This window comes from Marmota monax, unplaced genomic scaffold (assembly GCF_021218885.2).
Source record: "Marmota monax isolate L192 unplaced genomic scaffold, Marmota_monax_Labrador192_F-V1.1 WCK01_AAM20220418_F8-fsc00009, whole genome shotgun sequence".
In the NCBI taxonomy this organism is placed as follows: Eukaryota; Metazoa; Chordata; class Mammalia; order Rodentia; family Sciuridae; genus Marmota; species Marmota monax.
In genome coordinates this window covers 20,488,808-20,511,285 of record NW_026694710.1, presented here as the reverse complement: position 1 = coordinate 20,511,285, position 22,478 = coordinate 20,488,808, and the positions used below count along the sequence as shown (strand labels likewise).

General features: G+C 34.1%; 1 protein-coding gene across 2 annotated transcripts in view; it reads right to left on the bottom strand.

Moving 5' to 3' along the window:
• The window catches only part of Rab28 (RAB28, member RAS oncogene family), an 82,343-nt gene that overhangs the window by 5,832 nt on the left and 54,033 nt on the right, over positions 1 to 22,478 (bottom strand). For both annotated transcript variants that reach the window (XM_046423729.2, XM_046423727.2), the window contains exons 5-6: positions 9,702 to 9,805; positions 2,907 to 2,984 (exon numbers count right to left, since the gene is read on the bottom strand). In XM_046423729.2, coding sequence (XP_046279685.1) covers positions 2,907 to 2,984; positions 9,702 to 9,805 — 182 coding nt within the window. The remainder of the gene's footprint in view (positions 1 to 2,906; positions 2,985 to 9,701; positions 9,806 to 22,478) is intronic.

The window sequence follows — 22,478 nt, the reverse complement described above, 5'->3', positions numbered from 1 at the left end:
CAAAATCCCTTTAAATAACCAGTGAATGAAACTAATACGGAAACCTCTTTATAAATGTTTATGTCAGAAATTAAATTATTACTACAGCATCAATTCCCATGTTACATTAATTTTCTGACATTAATTTTCTCCTCAAAATAATATAAAATACTCTCAAACATTACCTTGAATCCCCTCAGGAAATGTTTCAAATATGGAAAACCTGCAGAATTTTTTCCCCTCCCCCCCCCCCACAAACAGGACTTCTTTCTTTCTTTCTTTCTTTCTTTCTTTCTCTTGTTTTCTCTCTCTTTTGAGATGGGGGTTCACTCTGTTGCCCAGACTGGTCTTGAACTGTGAAATCCTGGGCTCAAGCAATCCTGAGTGCTAGGACTATAGACACATGTCACCAGACCCAGCTAAAACTTCTTATTCCTTTAAGCGAACTTTCAAAATTATTTCACTGAAAAATATCAATTGTGAAATTAATAATTGAATTGGCACCTCTACCAATTCATCAGGTTTAGGGAGGGATAATGAGTCTTCCCACTATACATAAAGAATTCTGAGACATGATAGATAGAGGAGGGCTCAGTATCTTACATTTATCTTCACATTCATGAATTAAAATCAAGCTCCACCAATAAACTGAAGACAGAATGAAATCTCAAAGCACAGTAAACAAGGGGCAGTGTGCAGGGAGGGAGGGTAGAGGGTTGTTTAGTTAACATGTCCAACATCTCTTTAGTTTAAATATGCCTAGGTGTTAAACACTCCTCTAAATCAAGAGTAACTGGATGCCCTTGTGGCAAGAGGGAACTAAGAAAAGTAAAGTTTTCTGGAAATTTTGCCTTTTAAAATTTTTCCAGTTCCTCCTCTTTGGGGGGGGTGTCTTCCTGCAACCTGAACACCCACACAGCTCAGGCCAAATGCAAGAGTTCTTCCTTAGTGCAGCTCATACCCCTGTGAAAGATCAGCATGTTTTTCATCCTAAGTACAGCCACCAATCACTGGAGGACCTTGTCTCCACTCCTCTAGGCAAGCAATCTTAGAGTTATATTGGACTTCTGGTTCTCTCTCTTATCGAATCATTCCACACACCCTACAAATTCTTCTTGGCTCTGCTTTGACTCTTGTCTTTATCCCAAAATAGCAGTAACCCAGTCTCCTTACCTCAATCCCCTTCCTATCCAACCACACACAAAAATACCCCAATAAATTAATTCTATATCAAAATTGCTTTATTTCCCTACATAAAAATTATTTCCCTCTTGCTATAGATAACGTTCATCAATATGGCATTCACAAATTCCTATGATATTTTCTCAAACTCCCTTTATACTCCAATACAAATGGTCACTTATTTTAATCAAACTGCTCTTTTGTTTCCTAAATATGATCTAAGCTTCTCTACCCAGGTACATTGTTCATGTCAGCTCATTTTCAGCCCTTTTCTTCCTCTGCATTCAAAACTGCTCTATACACCTTCCCCCAACATGGTAGAGTAGTGACAGCAGAGGAACTTGTGTCAGACAGACTGTGTTCAAATCACAGCCTCACCACTCCCTACCCATGGTTTAGTGATCATGTTACTTAGCTTATTCACAGAAACAGTGTCCTGGCCATAAAATAATGAAATGCCACTTGTCCCAGAGAGTTATTCTGAAGAATAAATGAGATAGTTTAGTATCTGGCATAAAATATACTAATTTTCTTTACTAGAGACAGAAACTACAATTTTAAACTCCTTTAACTCTTACATCCACCATGATATTGTGTATATAATACATGATCAATAAATCATTGACTGTTTGATAATTATCCACAGACTCCAATTAACCAGCAATAAACATCATTTAGAAAAAGAAGGGGAAAAGCAGAAAACCAAAGGATCTCTGAGGTCTACAGGGTCTGTGTGATCAAACAAATCATGTTGACTCTTCTTTCTTGTATTCTCCCAAACCAAAACCAAGAAACTATTTTTTATGTGCTTGGGACCTGTTTACACAGCATAAAATATCTTACCTTTGTATCTGGCCATGGAAAGTGCTAAAATAAACATCTTTAAATCATGAGAATTAAAAGTAGCAAATTTCCAAGTTCCAACTTTTAATTGAGTCCTAGACATAACCACCTCCTCCATGTAAAACTTTTCAATTGATAGTTGCTCTAATTATTTACACACACACACACACACACACACACACACACACAGTAGCCACAAGAATGTGACACAGAAATAACTTTAAAAGGAAGAAAAACTTAGGGATGGGAAAAGATAATTATACCTTTTTAGCTGTACAGCAAAGTAAGAAAGGTGGAGAATATTGAGGGGAAATGTTGTTAGTTTGTTGCTTCTAACCAAACCACTTATGAAATTTAACTGCAGACTGCTACTCTAATTTTTCATTCTATCAAACATGAGACTTAAGTGCAATCACAATGGCATTGTCAAGTTCTTGACTGCTGGTATTCATTTGTTTTAAGTCTAAGGCGACTATGGAGGAATAGTGAAAGAACACAGAAATTCTCAATAACCAATAACACTATTAAACTGACAAGATAATATCAAGAACTAATATTATAGTGGAGAGTGTTTTAAAGATGAACAGATTAGCCCTTGAAAGAACTTAAATGAAGAAATACAAAACAATATGGTCAGAATTTTAACCCATCAATTAGCCACTGATAAAATTTTCATTAATCTTTTTCCTTCCACCAAAAGGGACAAAATGAAGTTTCAAGATCATGATAATTTGGTACAAAGTTAATATCCTTCATCTTCTGCAATTAACACTGATTCATACACATAATCTAAGGTTTTACAGGATATGTACATAGAATGCATGAATGAGATTCATAGACAAAAACTAATGATTTGTTAAAAATTCATTATTTTTTTAAAATATACAGTTCAAGATAATCACCTGTGACTGTTCTATTTCTGCTTTGTTTAATTTTATCCCAAGGATTTCAGCAGCAACTTTTTGGAAGCACAGGAAGACCTACATAACAAAAATAGGTTCACATGATTTAAAATAGTCATACTTAAAGTTACCTTCAAATAAGCTAAATTTTCTAAAAATCGATAAACAGGAAGAATTGCAAAAATATGATGCAGCATGTGATTCCTAAAAAAACTTTATTGATCATGTGTAACAACTTATCATTTTTCAAATCATTAAACCATAGTTTGAAAGTCCATGAAATTCAATGAATTAGTCTAAATTTGTATTTATCCCAAAAGCATATGTTTGTAAATATTTAACATGACAAGTATAACCCACCACATTAAAACACACACCTACTAGCATAACAAACTACCATAATTCCTAAAAGAAAATAAAAATAAATTAATCTATAACTTAATGCTCTGGTTTGTCACTGTCAGCTCTATTTTGGTCCACTGAGCTCACTCTAGTCTATCTTAAAAGGTTTTTCTTTTCAACTTGTTAATAATCTTTCTGGTTTTCCTATCAATTTCAACAAACTCTCTCTGTCTCTTCAGTAAAACAGCTTGCTACTCTTTACTGTATTTTATCAGTTCAGAATACAGGAACAATATACTCCATTACTATTATACTTAAACAGAAATCTACAGAAGCTTTTCTATAAATAGTCTCTCATACATAGTCAGCTTACAGCAGGGCCACTATGATTCTCAGAACTTCCATCCTGACATTTATTGCACTATAACTTATCTTTACCTCAAAAGTGTCCTGCCATATGCCTAGCCCTCCAAATCTCATGATTACTCACTGAATATTTACTATAACTTTAATAACTGTAATTTCTAATAAAAAAGAGATACATACCTTTGAGAGGCTTATGCAATTTTACTCCAAAAAGCATGTTTTAGTTCACTGATGGCCAATGTTAAAGGAACAACAGAAAAGCTAATGTGGTATAACAGAGAGAAAAAGAGCGATCATAAGAGAAAATGAGCAAAGAGATGAAAGAGGTACAAATCATGTAGGATCTTGTGGGCTAAGGAAAAAATTGGCATTTACTTGGAACACAAATGAAAGCCATGGGAGAATAGCCTGACCAGACTTTTATTTTAGTAGGACCCGTCCAGTTGGTGTGTTGAGCATTCATTACAGAATCACAAGTGAACAACAAGAAAAATCAACAAGGAGATTAATGTAAGAGATTATGGAAACTAAACCAAAGTAGTAGCAGTGGAGTTGGTAAGAAACCAACTCCATCAGGATCTGAATTTATCATTAAAGTAGAACCAAAAGGAATTGGTGATGGATAGATGTGGGTTGTGAGAGAAAGGAGAGTCAAGTATGACCAAAATTTTCTAGGTCTGAGCAACTGGAAGGATAGGATATGCCATTTTTGAAGTGGGGAAGACTGAGATTTGAGAAGAGAATATCAAGAGGTCAATTCTGCATGTGTTTAAACTGTTAAACATCTCAGTGGTGATGTCAAGGGGGCAGGTGAGTCTAGGCAAAGCCATGAAACTAAATCAGGTGCTAATGGAGTAAGTTTAGAAAATGAGACACCCAAGAACTGAGCCCTACAGCACTCTAATATTTACAGGTTCCAGAAACAAGATGAGAGACTACTTAAGTAGAATGAAATCAGGAGGCATAGAATCCTGGAAGCTAGATGAAGAATCTATTTCAAAGAAGGGAGAGTAATCAACTATTTTATATGCAATTACTAAGTAATAAAGATGGAGATGAAGAAATGACCACTGGATTAAGCAAAAAAGAGGTTGCTGGTGAACTCTGGCCATAGCAGTTTGGGTAGGGGCAAAAGTTTGCTGGAACAAAAACTGAAAGGAGAGGAACTGGAGATAACTCTATCAAGGCCTTCTGCAAGAAAGTGAGGAAAGAAACAAAGTAATAGCAAGAGAGAGATGTGGAATTGAGAGTCTTCTTATTTTTAAGATAAGTCATAATATCCTGTATGCTGACATTATAATCCAGTACATGGAAAAAAAGACAATGCTGGAAAAAGTGAACTGCTATATCATAGATAAGGTAGAGGGAAATGGGACTACTGAAGTACATAATGGAGGGTTACCTTCCTAGGAGCACAGATCCCACAGTGACCATGGGGAAGAGGTTTGGGAACAGATGTGCAGGAGAGAGCAGAGGGATTACTACAGATGTGGTAATGTGAGTATGTGAAAGTTGTCTTCTCTTTGTTTCAATTTCTTAGAAAATAGGAAACAGGGTCACCAGTAGAGAGAGTGAGAATGTTTTAGACATCTGAAGAGAGAAGAAAAGCTATGAAATAGTCATCTAGATATCTAGATAAGAGGGTGAGATGATAGAGTAGGAACACATGGCACAATCACCAAGCCCATTAAGGGCCCACTTGAGGTTCGTCATTGTAAATTTGAAGTGAAACGTCTGGCATGCCTCTGTATTTTTTTTGCGGTCACATGCCTTGCTGCAGTCACAGGAAAGTGGAGGCTTGGTTTAAAGCAGAATTAATATTCGGCCAAGTGAGTATGACAATATGAATGAGGGGAAAAGGAACTGAGGGAATATGTACAGTAATGGTTTGGATTGGCCATGAGATTTTAGTTAGTAGGAGGCAAAAATGAGGACATAAAAAGAGACTAGGGGAAAAAAAATTTAACAAGTTGGTTAGGGATTTTAAAAAGGCATTAGAATCAATGTCTTAAAGGTCTTGGTTAGGTTAAAATAAACTATTCAGTGTTATGGTTTAGATCTAAGGTATCCCCCAAAACTCATGTGTGAAACAACGCAGGAAAGTTTAGAGGTGAAATGATTGAGAGCCTTAACCTAATCAGTACATTAATCCAGTTGAATGGATTAACTGGGTGGTAACTATAGGCAGGTAGGGTATGGCTGAGGAGGTAGGTCCTTGGGGGTGTGCCTTTGGAGTATATATTTTGACTCATGAACAGAAAAGTCTCTGCTTCCTGGCATCTTGTCCTGAACTACTTTACTCTGCCATGATATTCTGCCTCATCTTGGACCCAGAGCAATGGAGCTGGCCCTCTATTAACTGAGACCTCTAAAACAGGAAGCACCAAAATAAACTTTTTCTCCTTTAATTGTTTCTTGTGAAGTCTTTTGGTCAAGCAGCAAAAAAAAAAAAAAAAAAAAGCCGACTAAAACACTGGGTGGGTTGGGAAATTTAGGCTGTGAGCTGGAAAGACAGAGTAGGGTGGTAGTCAGTGATTACTGATACTGAGAAGGACTGCAATAATTTTTAATGACACTCTCAGGAATGAGCGGCTTCAGTGTGGTGGAAGACAAATAAAGAAGTTGAAATCACTAACAGTTATGACAGAGATAGTATCAGAGAAAGTACTGTAATCTCAACAAAATCAAGGAGGGAAAGTAACCTGGAGCTAGAGACAACAAAAAGTATTAAACTGATTCCACAAGAACAAACCATTTCAAAGATGTATTTATAAAGAAAACATTGAGCATTTCAACATAAGTACATAAAATACCAAGCTAATCACAAGCTAAAATATTGGAAGTTAAAATCATCCTAAAATGACAAAAGACCCATAGGAAGATTTAAGGGCAGAAGCTCAGTGAATTCATAGACACGTTTATCAAGTACTAAAACCATGCTTTAAATGGCACATGGAGCATGTGCCCATGTTCATGTAATCCTGGAAGAAAGAGTTCCAAGAGACCAAATTAAGTGGCTCTAACCCCTGCAAAATGAAGTACCCTTTATACTATTTAATGTTTATCTTAGTCATGAAAACTATAAAGGGTATCATACTAGAAAAATAGCAAAGATTAAATCACAGAAAAATTTCAAACTTCTTTTGGATGAAATTGTCAAGAAAAAAAGCAGTCATGCACAAGGCCCTGGGTTTAATCCCCAGCACCAAAAGGGAAAAAAAAAATAACAAATTAAACCCTGAATAGCAGTGAGCATTTACCAAAAAAAAAAAAAAAAAAAAAAAAAATAACAAATGATTGTTATTTTTAATATAAAAATGGTCATAGGAATTTTTTTTAAAACCAAATAAGAGATCCAGAATAGCTAAAGCAATTCTAAGCAGGAAGAGTGAAACAGGTGGTATTGCTATACCAGATCTTAAACTATACTACAGAGCAATAGTAACAAAAACAGCATGGTACTGGCACCAAAACAGGCTGGTAGACCAATGGTACAGAATAGAGGACACAGAGACCAACCCACAAAATTACAACTACCTATGTTAGACAAAGGTGCTAAAAGCATGTACTGAAGAAAGGATAGCATCTTCAACAAATGGTGCTGGGGGAACTGGAAATCCATATGCAACAAAATGAAATTGAATCCCTTTCTCTCAGCATGCACAAAAGTTAACTCAAAATGGATCAAGGATCTAGGAATCAAACCAGAGACTCTGCATCTAATAGAAGAAAAAGTTGACCCTCATCTCCATCATGTGGGGTCAGGCCCCAAATTCCTTAATAAGACACCTATAGCACAAGAGTTAAAATCAAGAATCAACAAATGGGACTTACTCAAACTAAAAAGTTTTTTTCTCAGCAAGAAAAATAATATGTGAGGTGAATAGAGAGCCTACATCCTGGGAACAAATTTTTACCCCTCACACATGAGATAGAGCTCTAATCTCTAGAGTATACAAAGAACTCAAAAAGTTAAACAACAAAAAACCAAATAACCCAATCAACAAATGGGCCAAGGACCTGAACAGACACTTCTCAAAAGAGGATATACAATCTATCAAAAAAAATACACGAAAAAAATGCTCACCATCTCTAGCAATCAGAGAAATGCAAATTAAAACTACTCTAAGATACCATCTCAGTCCAGTAAGAATGGCAGCCATTATGAAGTCAAACAACAAGTGCTGGTGAGGATGCGGGAAAAAGGTACACTCATACATTGCTGATGGGACTGCAAATTGGTGCAGCCAATTTGGAAAGCAGTATGGAGATTCCTTGGAAAGCTGGGAATGGAACCATTTGACCCAGCTATTCCCCTTCTTGAACTATACCCAAAAGACCTAAAAACAGCATACTACAGGGACACAGCCACATCAATGTTTACAGCAGCACAATTCACAATAGCTAGACTGTGGAACCAACCTAGATGCCCTTCAATAGATGAATGGATAAAAAAAAATGTGGCATTTATACACAATGGGCATTTATACACAATGAATATTACACAGCACTAAAAAATAACAAGATCATGGCATTTGCAGGGAAATGGATGGCATTAGAGCAGATTATGCTAAGTGAAGTTAACCAATGCCTAAAAAACAAAAGCCGAATGTCTTCTCTGATATAAGGGGGGTGACTCAAAATGGGGTAGGGAGGAAGAGCATGAGAAGAAGATTACCACTAAATAGGGAAGAGAAGTGGGAGAGAAAAGGAGGGAGAAGGGGAATTGCACGGAAGATGGAAGGAGACCCTCATCATTATACAGAATGCATTTATGACGATGTGAGGGAAAAAAAAAGAAGTGTGTCACATTAGATTGGATAGAGAGATGTGATGGGAGGCAAGGGGAGGGGACAGGGGGATAGGAAGGACAGCAGAATAAAACAGACATTATTATTGCTGTATGTATATATGTGACTATATGACCAATGTGATTCTGCAACCTGTACACTCAGAAAAATGAGAAATTATACCCCATCTGATTGAAATGTATGATATGTCAAGATCATTGCACTGTCATGTGTAACAAATTAAAACAAATTTTAAAAACTTAAAAAAAGAAAATTATAACTGATAATAACAGAAAATGAATAGTTAATGAAATTTTCAAAGATTCAATTTCAATTTCAAGAAAATTCAAATTTCAATGGTGAAGTATTTTTTTTCTTTTCTTTTTCTTTCTTTTTTTTTTTGCCTGCCACATTGATAAAGACTTTAAAATAAATAAATTCTCAATGTTAAAAAGGGTGTAGTAGTATATAATCATACAATGCTGATGACTATAATTTAGCCTTTCTGGTAGTAATTTACAATATTTCAATCCCTTATCAAAGACTCCATCTGAAGAAAAAAATCAAAACATCAAAATCTTATGGACAAAATTTTACATTAGAACAGTATGTTCAAAACTTAGAAACATAACAACATAAACATGGTTAAATGTATTCTAAAACATTTACCTAATGGATTATTAAATCTGATAATATTAAATGATATGGGGAAGTTTTCTTCAGATAAAAACAGTAAATAAAATTTTAAAAAGTATTTCTATATTGTATCTTAACACTTCAATATTTACTGTGGGTTGGAGAGGGGCCCTGGAACATCACTACTTAGTCACAGTCCTACCTCCACTAATTATCAGCTTGGTAACCTGGGCCTTCTTACATGCCCTCTCATAAGATTTACCTTTGAAATGGAGATAATCAAGGTAGTACAACACCTGTCACAGAGTAAGTACTCAATAAGTGAAAACTGCTAGCAGTATCAGTACTAGTGCTTATGAATAATAAAAAATGAAGACTAAAAGGAATCACATGAAATAAAGAACAGTCACCTCTGGATGTGGGGATTATGGGTGATTTATATTCTTTTAATTCTTTGAATTTTAATATTCCTTAAAATAATAAAATAATACTAAATTAGTTATAAAAATAAGATAATCAGAATAAGCATGTTATCTTTTTTATGCCTTCAATAGGAATTAATTTGTTTCAAAATTAAGAAATAGAAGATTACTGCCCAGGAATACTAGTAAATAAAAGTGAAACATTACTTATAATACACAGTATTCATTATTTTACTTACAGAGTCTCCTGTCTTGGCTGAGACAAAGTGGCTACTAAAACCATTTTCCTGGCAAAACCGTAAATGTTTCTCAGGTTTTACTGTTCGCATATGCTCCAAATCAACTAGAAAAGTGTTAAAGAGAGGGAAAAAAAATGCACTATGAGAGTCAATCAAAACATTTTTTACATGTTTAAATTTGACTAACTTTGCAATATTATACCCTAGCATAGACACTAGCTGTATAATGCTAGGCAACTTATTTAATTTCTTTATGCTTCAGTTTCTATATTAATAAACTTGAAATGATAAATTTATTTCTTTAATATGGAGTTCTTTCAGAATTAGTTCATGTAGAGCCCACAATGACTGGCACATATGGGCTTTTAAAAAAAAAGTTGAGCTGTCATATTATTATCTATATAAATTAAACACACTGGTGAGGCTCAAAAAAAATCTACTTGACATAATGCATTTCAACATTGTGATTAACTGAAAGTAAGACATATTTACCCAAACATATTTATTTTGAAACAGTTTACTTTAATAATTAGAACAGTTTGTAATCTTTATAAACTTTAATAACACAAATACACAGTATTCTGCCAAAAGAGATCAATATTACATTACATATTTATATTAACTTATTTACAGCCATGGTTTAATTTCACAAAGACACATTCAACTCTTTTTCCATTTCTAAAGTGTCCACTTGGGGAGTTATGGCTAAGGATATGTCCCTTTGAATAGCTGAAAGTACTTCAAAGTACAGCACAGACCTCATATCCAATACTGGTTTTTTATCCAGCACTCTATTTTTTCAAATGTGATTCTTTATTGAACAGTTTCTCCTTTTACAACGCTACAGACCCTATAAGGGTGTTGACTCAATGCTGTCAAATTATAAGGCAAATATATTCACAGGACTTAAGGACAACTAGGCTCTTTGAGTCAATAGAGGAAAAAAAAATTTAAACCTATTTCCTGAGGAAGGGACCCAACTGACTTGTAAAAACTTGTAAATTTGCAAATCTAGAAAGCCTACATAATAGTGGCAATTGATTGTCAACTAAAAAATGTTCTCATGCTTCATAAAAGGCTTTATTTAAAAATATATCGAAGGTTCTTAGTTTGTAGGCTCAAGGGATTTTTCTCCAGGAGATTTCTGATGTAGTGGGGGATTCCTGAGATCATTTATATTGCTTACCTTGGAAAATAGAGAGTTCTTTTTTTTCTTCTTCTTCTTTTTTAGACAAGTTGCTATTCCTTAAACATCACTGAGACCTTATTTACAAAAACCAGGTCAAAAAATGTCCAGATGCCACAAGCACCAATTTGTGGAAGACTAAAATACTAAGCTATTAGCACTGATGTTTATACATCTAGTTCATCATAATATTGAAACTAAAATACTTTCCTAATTCAATAAGAATGAATTCTGTCTCTAGAAAAAAAAAATCCCCAATGAAATTTATATCCAATTAAAAAAACATGAAGTTGTGTCATTGAAAGTCTATTTGAATTTGTGTTTTCTAATGAAACAGTCTGTCATTGTCTTTCTTCCTTTTAATCTTCACTCCTTCTTCCCATCTCGCCATCTACCATATAAATTATAACTGAGCAATTTACTATCCAAACAAAAATTTTTCCCAATAAAGGTAACCATGAAGAGAGTACTATATCACTGGTCAATAAAAAAAAATATTTTATTTAATGAGCACTTATTGAGCACCTGTTATATTCCAGGTACCATGTTAGGCAGGCAATGGAAGGAAATTACTGTTTCTGCTGTGGGAGGGGTTTTGTAGCTATGTAAATCCAGCATAAAAATATACAGTCCAGTCTCTGAAAAAGCCACTACAAATACTGTGAGCATAAAAGGCCCTTAAAAATTATAAAAATTATTTTAATTAGCTGAGATTCTCAAAAATGAGATAACAGGTACAAAAGGCTCTCAAGAGCACTTCCCTACAAAGCTCTTCTCTGATGTGTTAGAATTTAGTAGGCAGCATTTAAGAGGGCTTGGTTACTAGACTATTTGGCTTGAATGCCACCCACAAAATCATATGTTAAACTTATTTACTAATGTGATAGTACTAAGAGGTAGGATCTTTAGAAGGTAATTAAGTCATGAGGGCTGTGACTTCGTTGGTAACATTAGAATTCTGATAAAAGGGCTTGAGGAAATGGGTTTGCCCTCTTCTACTCTTCTGCCATGTGAGGACACAGCATTCATCCCCTTTTGCTTTTCCACTTTCCACCAGAAAGGACAGAGCACTCAAGATGCCATCATGGAAACATAGATGGGGCTCTGATCAGACACTGGACATTCTAGCACCTTGATCTTGAACTTCTCAATCTCCAGAACAGTGAGAAATTTCTTTTGTTTAGAAATTACTTGGTTTCATGTATTTTGCTATGGCAATACTAACGGACGAAGACAATGGAACAATTCATTCTAAATGGAAAAAGATATAAAATATAATGATGGGGGCTGGGATTGTGACTCAGTGGTAGAATAATCGCTTAGCAATTATTCAATTGGGTTCAATCCTCAGCATCATAAAAATAAATAAATAAAATAAAGGTATTGTGTCAACTACAACTAAAAAATTATATAAATAAATAAACAAATAAAATATAATGGTGAAATTGCAGTGAGACACTGGGAAAATCTTTTTCTTCTATTTTTAAGAGCATCCTTAAAATTATTATCCAGTAAACTATCACAATGACTTTGTGTGAAGGATTAAACTAAAATGAAGCATATTTTCAACATGATTCATTCTTCATTAAAAATAATTTTTTATCTAGAAGGAATGGCTATTTTAGCTGGAATGAAAATAAATTTTTGAAAAGAAAGCACCACAACTTTATGAATGCCAAAAAAACATATGTGCTTCTAAAGACACTGTCCACTCAATGTAAAATGGTTAAGAGTACTGCTCATTTTTCCTCCCTGCCTTCCTCCAAGTCAAATTATGAAATTTCTATCCCAAGAATTCCCAACGACAATTTTTACCCATCACTATCATTTAGTCTTTTGTGAATTCTGTTAACAAAAGGCGGTGCTATTTTAGTATCACTACTTTTGAACAACAAGAATTTCCTGAAGAGTTAGGCAAGTCATAAAAGAAATGTTAACTGAGGACTCCACTTTGCTTAAACATGTAGACTTCCAAATATCATGGAAACCCCAGAAATTAACCTTATAAAATATAACCAAATGACCTTCAACAGTCAAGATTACTCAAAGGGAAAAGGACAGCCTCTTTAACAAATGTTGGTAAATTTTTGGCATTCTTTCATGAAAAAGAATGGAAGTTGGACTCTTACATCATGTGCAAAAATTAACTCAAAATGGATTAAAGACCTAACCAAAAAAACCCCAAAACTAAAACTCTTTGACTAAACAGAAGAAAGGTTTCAGGATATTGGAGTTAGAGATGATTTTTCAGAAGAAAAAAATAGACAAAGTGACTGAATTAAACTTTAAAATGTTTTTTGCATCAAAGCACACAACAGAGTAAAAAAAATCTAGAAAATGGGAGAAGATATTTGTAAATCATTACTGATAAGGGATTAATATCTAGAATATATTTTTAAAAGTCCTACAGCTCAACAACAAAAATCCAGTGACCCCATTTAAAAATAAGCAAAAGAATTATACAGACAGTTCTTCCAAAATGATCATCAGAAATGTAAGCTAAAACTACTAAGAGATATCACCTCAAACCAAGTAAAATAGCCACCCTGATATGCAAGGCTGGTTCAATATACGGAAATCAATAAATGTTATTCACCACATCAATAGACTTAAAGATGAGAACCATATGATCATCTCGATAGATGCAGAAAAAGCATTCGACAAAGTACAGCATCCCTTTATGTTCAAAACTCTAGAAAAACTAGGGATAACAGGAACATACCTCAATATTGTAAAAGCTATTTATGCTAAGCCTCAGGCTAGCATCATTCTGAACGGAGAAAAACTGAAGGCGTTCCCTCTAAAATCTGGAACAAGACAGGGATGTCCTCTCTCACCACTTCTGTTCAACATAGTTCTAGAAACACTGGCCAGAGCAATTAGACAGACGAAAGAAATTAAAGGCATAAAAATAGGAAAAGAAGAACTTAAATTATCACTATTTGCAGATGACATGATCCTATACCTAGCAGACCCAAAAGGGTCTACAAAGAAACTACTAGAAATAATAAATGAATTCAGCAAAGTGGCAGGATATAAAATCAACACACATAAATCAAAGGCATTTCTGTATATCAGCGACAAAACTTCTGAAATAGAAATGAGGAAAAACGCCCCATTCACAATATCCTCAAAAAAATTAAAATACTTGGGAATCAACCAAACAAAAGAGGTGAAAGACTTATACAATGAAAACTACAGAACCCTAAAGAGAGAAATAGAAGAAGATCTTAGAAGATGGAAAAATATTCCCTGTTCATGGATAGGCAGAACTAACATCATCAAAATGGCGATATTACCAAAAGTTCTCTATAGGTTTAATGCAATGCCAATCAAAATCCCAATGGCATTTCTTGTAGAAATAGATAAAGCAATCATGAAATTCATATGAAAAAAAAAAGACCAAGAATAGCAAAAAGAACTCTAAGCAGGAAGTGTGAATCAGGCGGTATAGCGATACCAGACTTCAAACAATACTACAGAGCAATAGTATAGCGATACCAGACTTCAAACAATACTACAATAGCAATAACAAAAACAGCATGGTACTGGTACCAAAACAGGTGGGTGGACCAATGGTACAGAATAGAGGACACAGAAACCAATCCACAATATTACAACTATCTTATATTTGATAAAGGGGCTAAAAGCGTGCAATGGAGGAAGGATAGCACCTTCAACAAATGGTGCTGGGAAAACTGGAAATCCATGTGCAACAAAATGAAACTGAATCCCTTTCTCTCGCCATGCACAAAAGTTAACTCAAAATGGATCAAGGAGCTTGATATCAAATCAGAGACACGGCGTCTGATAGAAGAAAAAGTTGGCTATGATCTACATACTGTGGGGTCGGGCTCCAAATTCCTCAATAGGACACCCATAGCACAAGAATTAATAACTAGAATCAACAAATGGGACTTACTCAAACTAAAAAGTTTTTTTCTCAGCAAAAGAAACAATAAGAGAGGTTAATAGGGAGCCTACATCCTGGGAACAAATCTTTACTCCTCACACTTCAGATAGAGCCCTAATATCCAGAGTATACAAAGAACTCAAAAAACTAACAATAAGAAAACAAATAACCCAATCAACAAATGGGCCAAGGACCTGAACAGACACTTCTCAGAGGAGGACATACAATCAATCAACAAGTACATGAAAAAATGCTCACCATCACTAGCAGTCAGAGAAATGCAAATCAAAACCACCCTAAGATACCACCTCACTCCAGTAAGATTGGCAGCCATTATGAAGTCAAACAACAACAAGTGCTGGCAAGGATGTGGGGAAAAGGGTACACTTGTACATTGCTGGTGGGACTGCAAATTGGTGCAGCCAATTTGGAAAGCAGTATGGAGATTCCTTGGAAAGCTGGGAATGGAACCACCATTTGACCCAGCTATTCCCCTCCTCGGTCTATTCCCTAAAGACCTAAAAAGAGCATACTACAGGGACACTGCTACATCGATGTTCATAGCAGCACAATTCACAATAGCAAGACTGTGGAACCAACCTAGATGCCCTTCAATAGATGAATGGATAAAAAAAATGTGGCATTTATACACAATGGAGTATTACTCTGCATTAAAAAATGACAAAATCATAGAATTTGCAGGGAAATGGATGGCATTAGAGCAGATTATGCTAAGTGAAGCTAGCCAATCCCTAAAACAACAAATGCCAAATGTCTTCTTTGAAATAAGGAGAGTAACTAAGAACAGAGTAGGGAGGAAGAGCATGAGAAGAAGATTAACATTAAACAGGGATGAGAGGTGGGAGGGAAAGGGAGAGAGAAGGCAAAATTGCATGGAAATGGAAGGAGACCCTCGGGGTTATACAAAATTACATATAAGAGGAAGTGAGGGGAAAGGGAAAAAAATAACAAGGGGGAGAAATGAATTACAGTAGATGGGGTAGAGAGAGAAGAGGGGAGGGGAGATAGTAGAGGATAGGAAAGGCAGCAGAATACAACAGACACTAGTATGGCAATATGTAAATCAGTGGATGTGTAACCGATGTGATTCTGCAATTTGTATACGGGGTAAAAATGGGAGTTCATAACCCACTTGAATCAAAATGTGAAATATGATATATCAAGAACTATGTAATGTTTTGAAGAACCAACAATAAAAATTTAAAAAATAAATAAATAAAATTCTGAAACACTTTAAAATATAGCACTTATGTTTTTTCATATTGGCCTGAAACTTTACAATGTTCCATTTTCCAAATACTACTTTTTCAATATGCTATAAGAACATGTCCTATAATGAATATGACTTTTTTCATTCAAATCACAATGTTATTTCATGTTTTTAAAAAGGGGCAAGTTCTATAGATGCTAATTAATTATATTATTAATGTCTACTCTCGACAATGGAAAGAAGATGTTCAAAAGTATAAACTATTTTTGCTCCTTAATCCATACATAATAGCAGGAACAGAATATTCTCAGTGAAATGATTATAAAAAATGTCACTGTCTAACTTAAAAGAAGTAAAAGCAAAATACAAATATAGCACTTGTACAGATTTTCACAGTAATTTTTAGGTTATCAAGGAAACATCTAGAGTGTTGATCTGGTTATACTCAATTCAAACAAACTACTTGTCACATTAACTACCTCCAGGAAGTTACTCCAAACACAAAATAAACTGTTTATGCCCCTACTCAGATAGATAACATGACAGATTGTTATTAGTTGAAGACAGATGAAATACATTAATTTGATTTTGAGCATGTGTTTAATTTTACCCTGCCATGTACACTCTCTAATGCTGTCTTTCTATGATGACATAGTAAATCACGCCGTATTAGAAGAATTGCTTAATGCAAGAAACTAAAAAATTAGCAGAACTTGACTTTGACTTTGCAGATTCTTAAACCAACCTTCTCATAAAAATAACTGACTAAAAATCAATGGGTTCTACAAACATTCAAAGAAAAAGGGTAGCATCAAAGAAACCACTTTAATTTAGAGTATAAATTTAAAGACCTCAATGAAGTTTAGCATTTTTCCTGTGTACTAGCCTTCATACTTCTTTATGAAATGTCTCTTCCTTCCTCTCCCCATTTTCTACTGGGTTTCATGTATTTACCTTATCAATTTGTGTAAGCACATTCTATGATAAGGACACTTGTCACATTTGTTCCAAATATTCTTCTTAGTTTAGAACTTTCCTTTCAAATATTCCATAATGCTTTTGAGGAAAAAAATTAATATTTTATGAAGTCAAATACTCTTGAGATAATAAACTTGTTATTCTTGTAGTTATACTCATTTGGTTCTATTGTTACATGGAGTCACAAACAAAAAACAAATGAAGAACAACATAAAAAAGGGCCCAATACAATAGCCACCCACAAAGTATTTGTTAATTGAAGAAAAATATTTCTAGATTCTTAAAATTAACACAAAATATCAACTGTACCTAAAATAATATTTATTCCTTCATTTTACAGGAATACTACATAGGACTAAAAATTAAGTAGAGTTTCACACCCCAATAAAAATAAATCTCATAGACATGTTGAGACAAGATACAAATGAATACATTAATGATTCATTTACATAAAATTCTAAAATGGCAAAACTAAAATCTGGTGAAGCACAAGAGACTGAAAGCAAGAAGAAGCAAAGATCAGGACAAAGAACAAAGTTACTTGTTTGGTTTACATGTTAGGTGTTCCCCCAAAACTCATGTGACACAATGCAAGAACATTCAGAAGTGGAATAATGCCGGATGGAGATATAACTGAGTGGTTACTGAAGTCTGGAAGGGTGTGGCTGGAGGAGGTGGGCAGTGAGCTTGTGACTCTGGAGTAGATATAGTGTATCTGGTGAGTAGGGTCTCTCTCTCTGCTTCCAGATCATCATGTGAGCCGCCCCCACACACCCTTCTGCCATGATATTCTGCCTCACCTGCAGCCCATGGCAACATAGTCAGTCATCTATGAACTGAGACCTCTGAAACCATGAGCCCCCAAATAAACCTTTCCTCTTCTAATTGTTCTTGTTAGGTGCTTGGTCACTGCAGTAAAAAAAAAAAAAAAAAAAAAAAAAAAAGCTAACTAAAACATTACCTGGGAAGACAGAAAGGGGACAGGGGACGCATGAAGAAGAGCACCTGACATGCCTCTGGGGAGTTGGCAATGCTAAGCCTCACCCAGGAACAGTTCTTTATACTATGCACACTTTATATACTCCTCTAGATCTATATTTTCTTATAATAAAATTCCTACTAAAACTGAAATACATGACATTCTTGTCTTACTAATTTTTCATATGATCAGTGTTGCAAAAATATTCATAGTCTTCATCCTTTTTCCCAATGACTTCTATCAACCCTTTAATCATAGAATCATACCCTCCCAATCTATCTATCTACCTATCATGAATCCTGTGGGTTCTCCTCTTTAATTACTCATCACCTGATTCTGATAGATCCTCACTTTTTTTTCTTCTTAGAAAGATTCTGAGGAGATAACAATGAATATCTTAATTCAATAGACACCAAAATACCACCAACAGCAACAATTATCAAGAGGTCAGAGAGAATGTAAAAATTCATATTATTTCTTCAACTTGAAGTACCATTAATTGGATTACCCATACCCAAATTTCTTCTGGGAGCAAATTAATACCTAAATACTTCTCCTATTACCTCAGTTCAAATTAGATAGTGGGTATAAATGAGGGCATAGCACCAGTGAAAAAAATCTTTCTATATATAAGGCTGACTACAATTTTTCCTCTTTTTTTGTAATATTTGTATATAAATTATATAGAAGATTAGCATTTGCTCACATATCAAACAAAAGGCTAAAGGAACTGGAAAATTAATAAACATCCTTTAATACAATCTGGAGCATTTAATTTAATTTCAGGCATTTCTCACAGAAATTCTTATTAGAAAACTTCATAATCACACAGACTAGATAGGCTTATTAGAAAAGTTTTGTATAATAAGTAGATATAATAAGGCCCAGGTTCACTCATATCATTCTTACACAGACATGTGTGAAGAAAAAAAAGTATATTTGCCCTGCCCAGATAATAGCATACCATGGCATCTTACAAAGAACAGAAGAACTGCCTTGATTAGGCAACTATACTATGGTTTTTAAATCCTTCTTTATATTTTCTCCTATTTTCCAATTACCAACAATGACTGTATATGTTAGAAATACTGGAAGAGGGGAAGTAATACAACATAATTTAAAATAAAAACAAGAAGTCATGAGTAAACAGAAAATTGCCCTAATGGCCATAGAATTTACAGCAATAAGAATAACAAAGACTTGTACAGCAGCACACTGTTTTCTAGGCATTTCACATGTATTAAATCATTTAACATTCACAACAATCATTATGTGATAAATGAGGAAACCAAGCTGTGGAGAAGATAAATGACTTATTTAAGACCATAAATCTAGTGAGAACCAACTAGTTATGTCTTAATAACTAATATGGCAAATGCTTCTTGCTCTGTGTTTTAGTAACTATCTGTGGTCCTTTATCCTCTATAGGCATTTCAGATTTAGTTTGCTTAAACAATACAAACACAAATACTTATTTGGGCATTTGGTTAAAATAACACTGAATCAATTAATCAATCTGAGAAGTCATATTTTTATAATACCAAGTCTTTATATCTTTGAACATGGTGTATTTGCTGTCTTTCATTATGTCTTGTTTTTGTTTTGTCTCAGTATAGAGCTTCTATGTACTAATTATATCACCTGAGAATCCTGTAGTTAATTTCTTCCTTTTAAATCTGTAAATTGTCTTTACCTCTTTCTTACTGTTTTTAAAAGCTGAAACCTTAACAGTGTGGAACAGGAGTGGTAAAAGTGAATTTCCTTGCCTTGTACATGATCTCAAATGGAAACCATTCACTCTTTCACCATTACATATGCATTAACTGCAGGTTTTTCATAATGCTGAAGTTCTTTCTCATTCCTAGCTTGTACACAGCTTCTTTTAAAACCCTGAATGAATATTAAATGTTATCAAATGCTTCCATTCATCTATTGAGATCATAGTATAACTTTTCTTCTTTAGTCAATATACATGGTAAATTATACTCATTGATTCAAATATGAAACCAGTCTTACATTTCCATGATAATCATAATGTAATATCCTTTGTGAATATTACTGGATTCAATATGTTAGTATTTTTTACTTTTTTTTTTCTTCCCTTAACCTTTCCTTTTTCCTTTCTTCTTGCTTTGGGTTTAATTCATTTTCTATTTTCTTAAGGTAGAACTGAAAACAAGGATTTTAAGGATTTTTTTTCTTTTTAAATACAAGCACTTAATAATGCTAAGCATATTCCTTTAAATACTGCTAACTATATGATATAAACTTTAATATGCAGTTTTCTTTTTATGCAATTCAAAATTTTTATAATTGTAATTTCTTATTTGTCTTGCAGTCTATTTGGAAGCGAGTCACTCAATTTCTGAATATTTTGGTGATATTACTGATGTCTCTGGTATTGATTTCTGGTTCACTTTCATCACAGTTAGAGAACATATTCAATTCTTTTAAATTTATTAATTCATTTTTTCTAGGTCAGAATATTTTCCATCACTGTAAACATCCCATGTGTATTTGAAAGTAACATGTACTCTCCTGTTGTCAGAGGGATGTTCTATCAACACAAAATTAGGTCCAGCTGGCTAATGTTGTTCATACTATCTATATCCTTACCAGTTCCTTGTAGTCCCAATACAGTTGGGACTGCTTTTCTATCTCTATATCTTAATTGGTATATTTAGACTAGCTATCTGAAAGATTTTTCTGTGAAGGCCAGGAGAGAAAATATTTTAGGGTCTGTGTGTCATACATTCTTTGAAGCAATTACTCTTCCGTTTTAGTAAAGATGCAGCCATAAGTAATACGTAGATGATAAGTGTGACTATTTATGGACACTGAAATTTTATTTCACATATTTTTCAAGTTTCATAAAATATTTTCCTTCTATTTTCTCCCTACCATTTAAAAATACAAAACCCATTCTCAGATAATGGGTAATACAAAAACAGGACATGGGCCATGGTTTGCTGACCCTCTGGCTCTACACCTCTGCTCAAACTGCCCCTCTGCTGAAAAAACATTATAGGCTTTCTATGGTTCTTACAATAAAATCTAAGTTCCTCAAAACATTTGTCTGTTTCTCAATTCTTCCAGCTTTGCACCTTATGTTCCAGCTGTGACAAAATGTTATAAATCCCCCTTATATTTCATACTATTTACTAATTTTGCAGCTTTATTCATTCTTTCACTTCTTCCTGGAATGCCTTGTTTTTTCCTCACTTCTCTTCATGGCACACTCCTGCACATCCCTTAGTATCTCTGCTCTTAATTTTCCTCTGGCCATTTCTTCCTGCCAAGCTCCCTGTATATCAAGTGCATCATCAGACAACAATATCCTACTGTCTTCTCCCACCATTGTGCTTGGTACATAAAAGGCACTGATGAAGGAATAAATAAGTGAATGGAAACTTTAAAATATATGAAGAAACTGAATATGTGCAAATGTTTACAATACATTAGTGACATTCTAACATGTAATTCTATATTTTAAATTACCAAAATATATTTTAATCAAACTAATTTTAGAAACATTTTTAAATTACAATAAAACTGAAATCATTTTGTCAATTATAAAATGTCTTTTAGATTGTAATATTAAACTGTAATGTACAAGGCTCTCAGAATGATGTTGGCCCAAAATGTCAATAAGCCAAGAAGTAAATAAATACAAAAATAATGTACAAAAATAATGCTTCCTCTAAAAAAAAAAAAAAATGGTTTCACTTAAAGAAAAGACATAAGATAATTCCTCTCAGAATTCTCTTTGAAAAAAGAAAAATTCATTCTTGAATGAACCTAAGACTAAATACAAAATTTAATCAGTTTTCACCAATTCATATAAAAAATATAGAACATAATCAGTAAACTTCAGTGTTTCAAAAAAGGGAACCTTATAAAAGGTAGAATGAAATTTCAACCTTCAAAAATACTCTTCATTGCAAAGAATTCAGTTCATAGTCCCAATATATTAGCATATCAAATTATAACTTTATGTATATAAATGGCAGTGGTGAGGAGAAGTTGGAATAAGAAAGGAAACAAAATTATACCAACCAACTTTGGTGTTCAATTTTAAAACCAAAACAGCATTTCTTTTCAGAAATTAAAATGGACATGTACAGTTGAGAAGTTTTAACAATACCCACCTATTTTTTGCTTATTTTCAGACAACTGCCACTTTACATTTTTGGTTAATCCCAAATTACAGAAAATAATAATATAGGACTTGAGACTCACTCCAGAGGAATTTTTTTTTCTTTTGTTTTTGGCATTGGGAATTGAAACAAGGAGCACTTCACCACTGGGCTACATCCCCAGCCCTCTTTATTTTTCACTTTGGAACAGGGTGTAAGTTGCTGAGGCTGGCCTGGAACTTGTGATCTCCTGCATCAGCCTGCCAAATTCCTGGGGATTTTTAAAACTCCACATTCAGGTATTCATTTTCAAAAGATTCAGCCTTTTTATAGAATATTTCTGTGTCCTTGTGA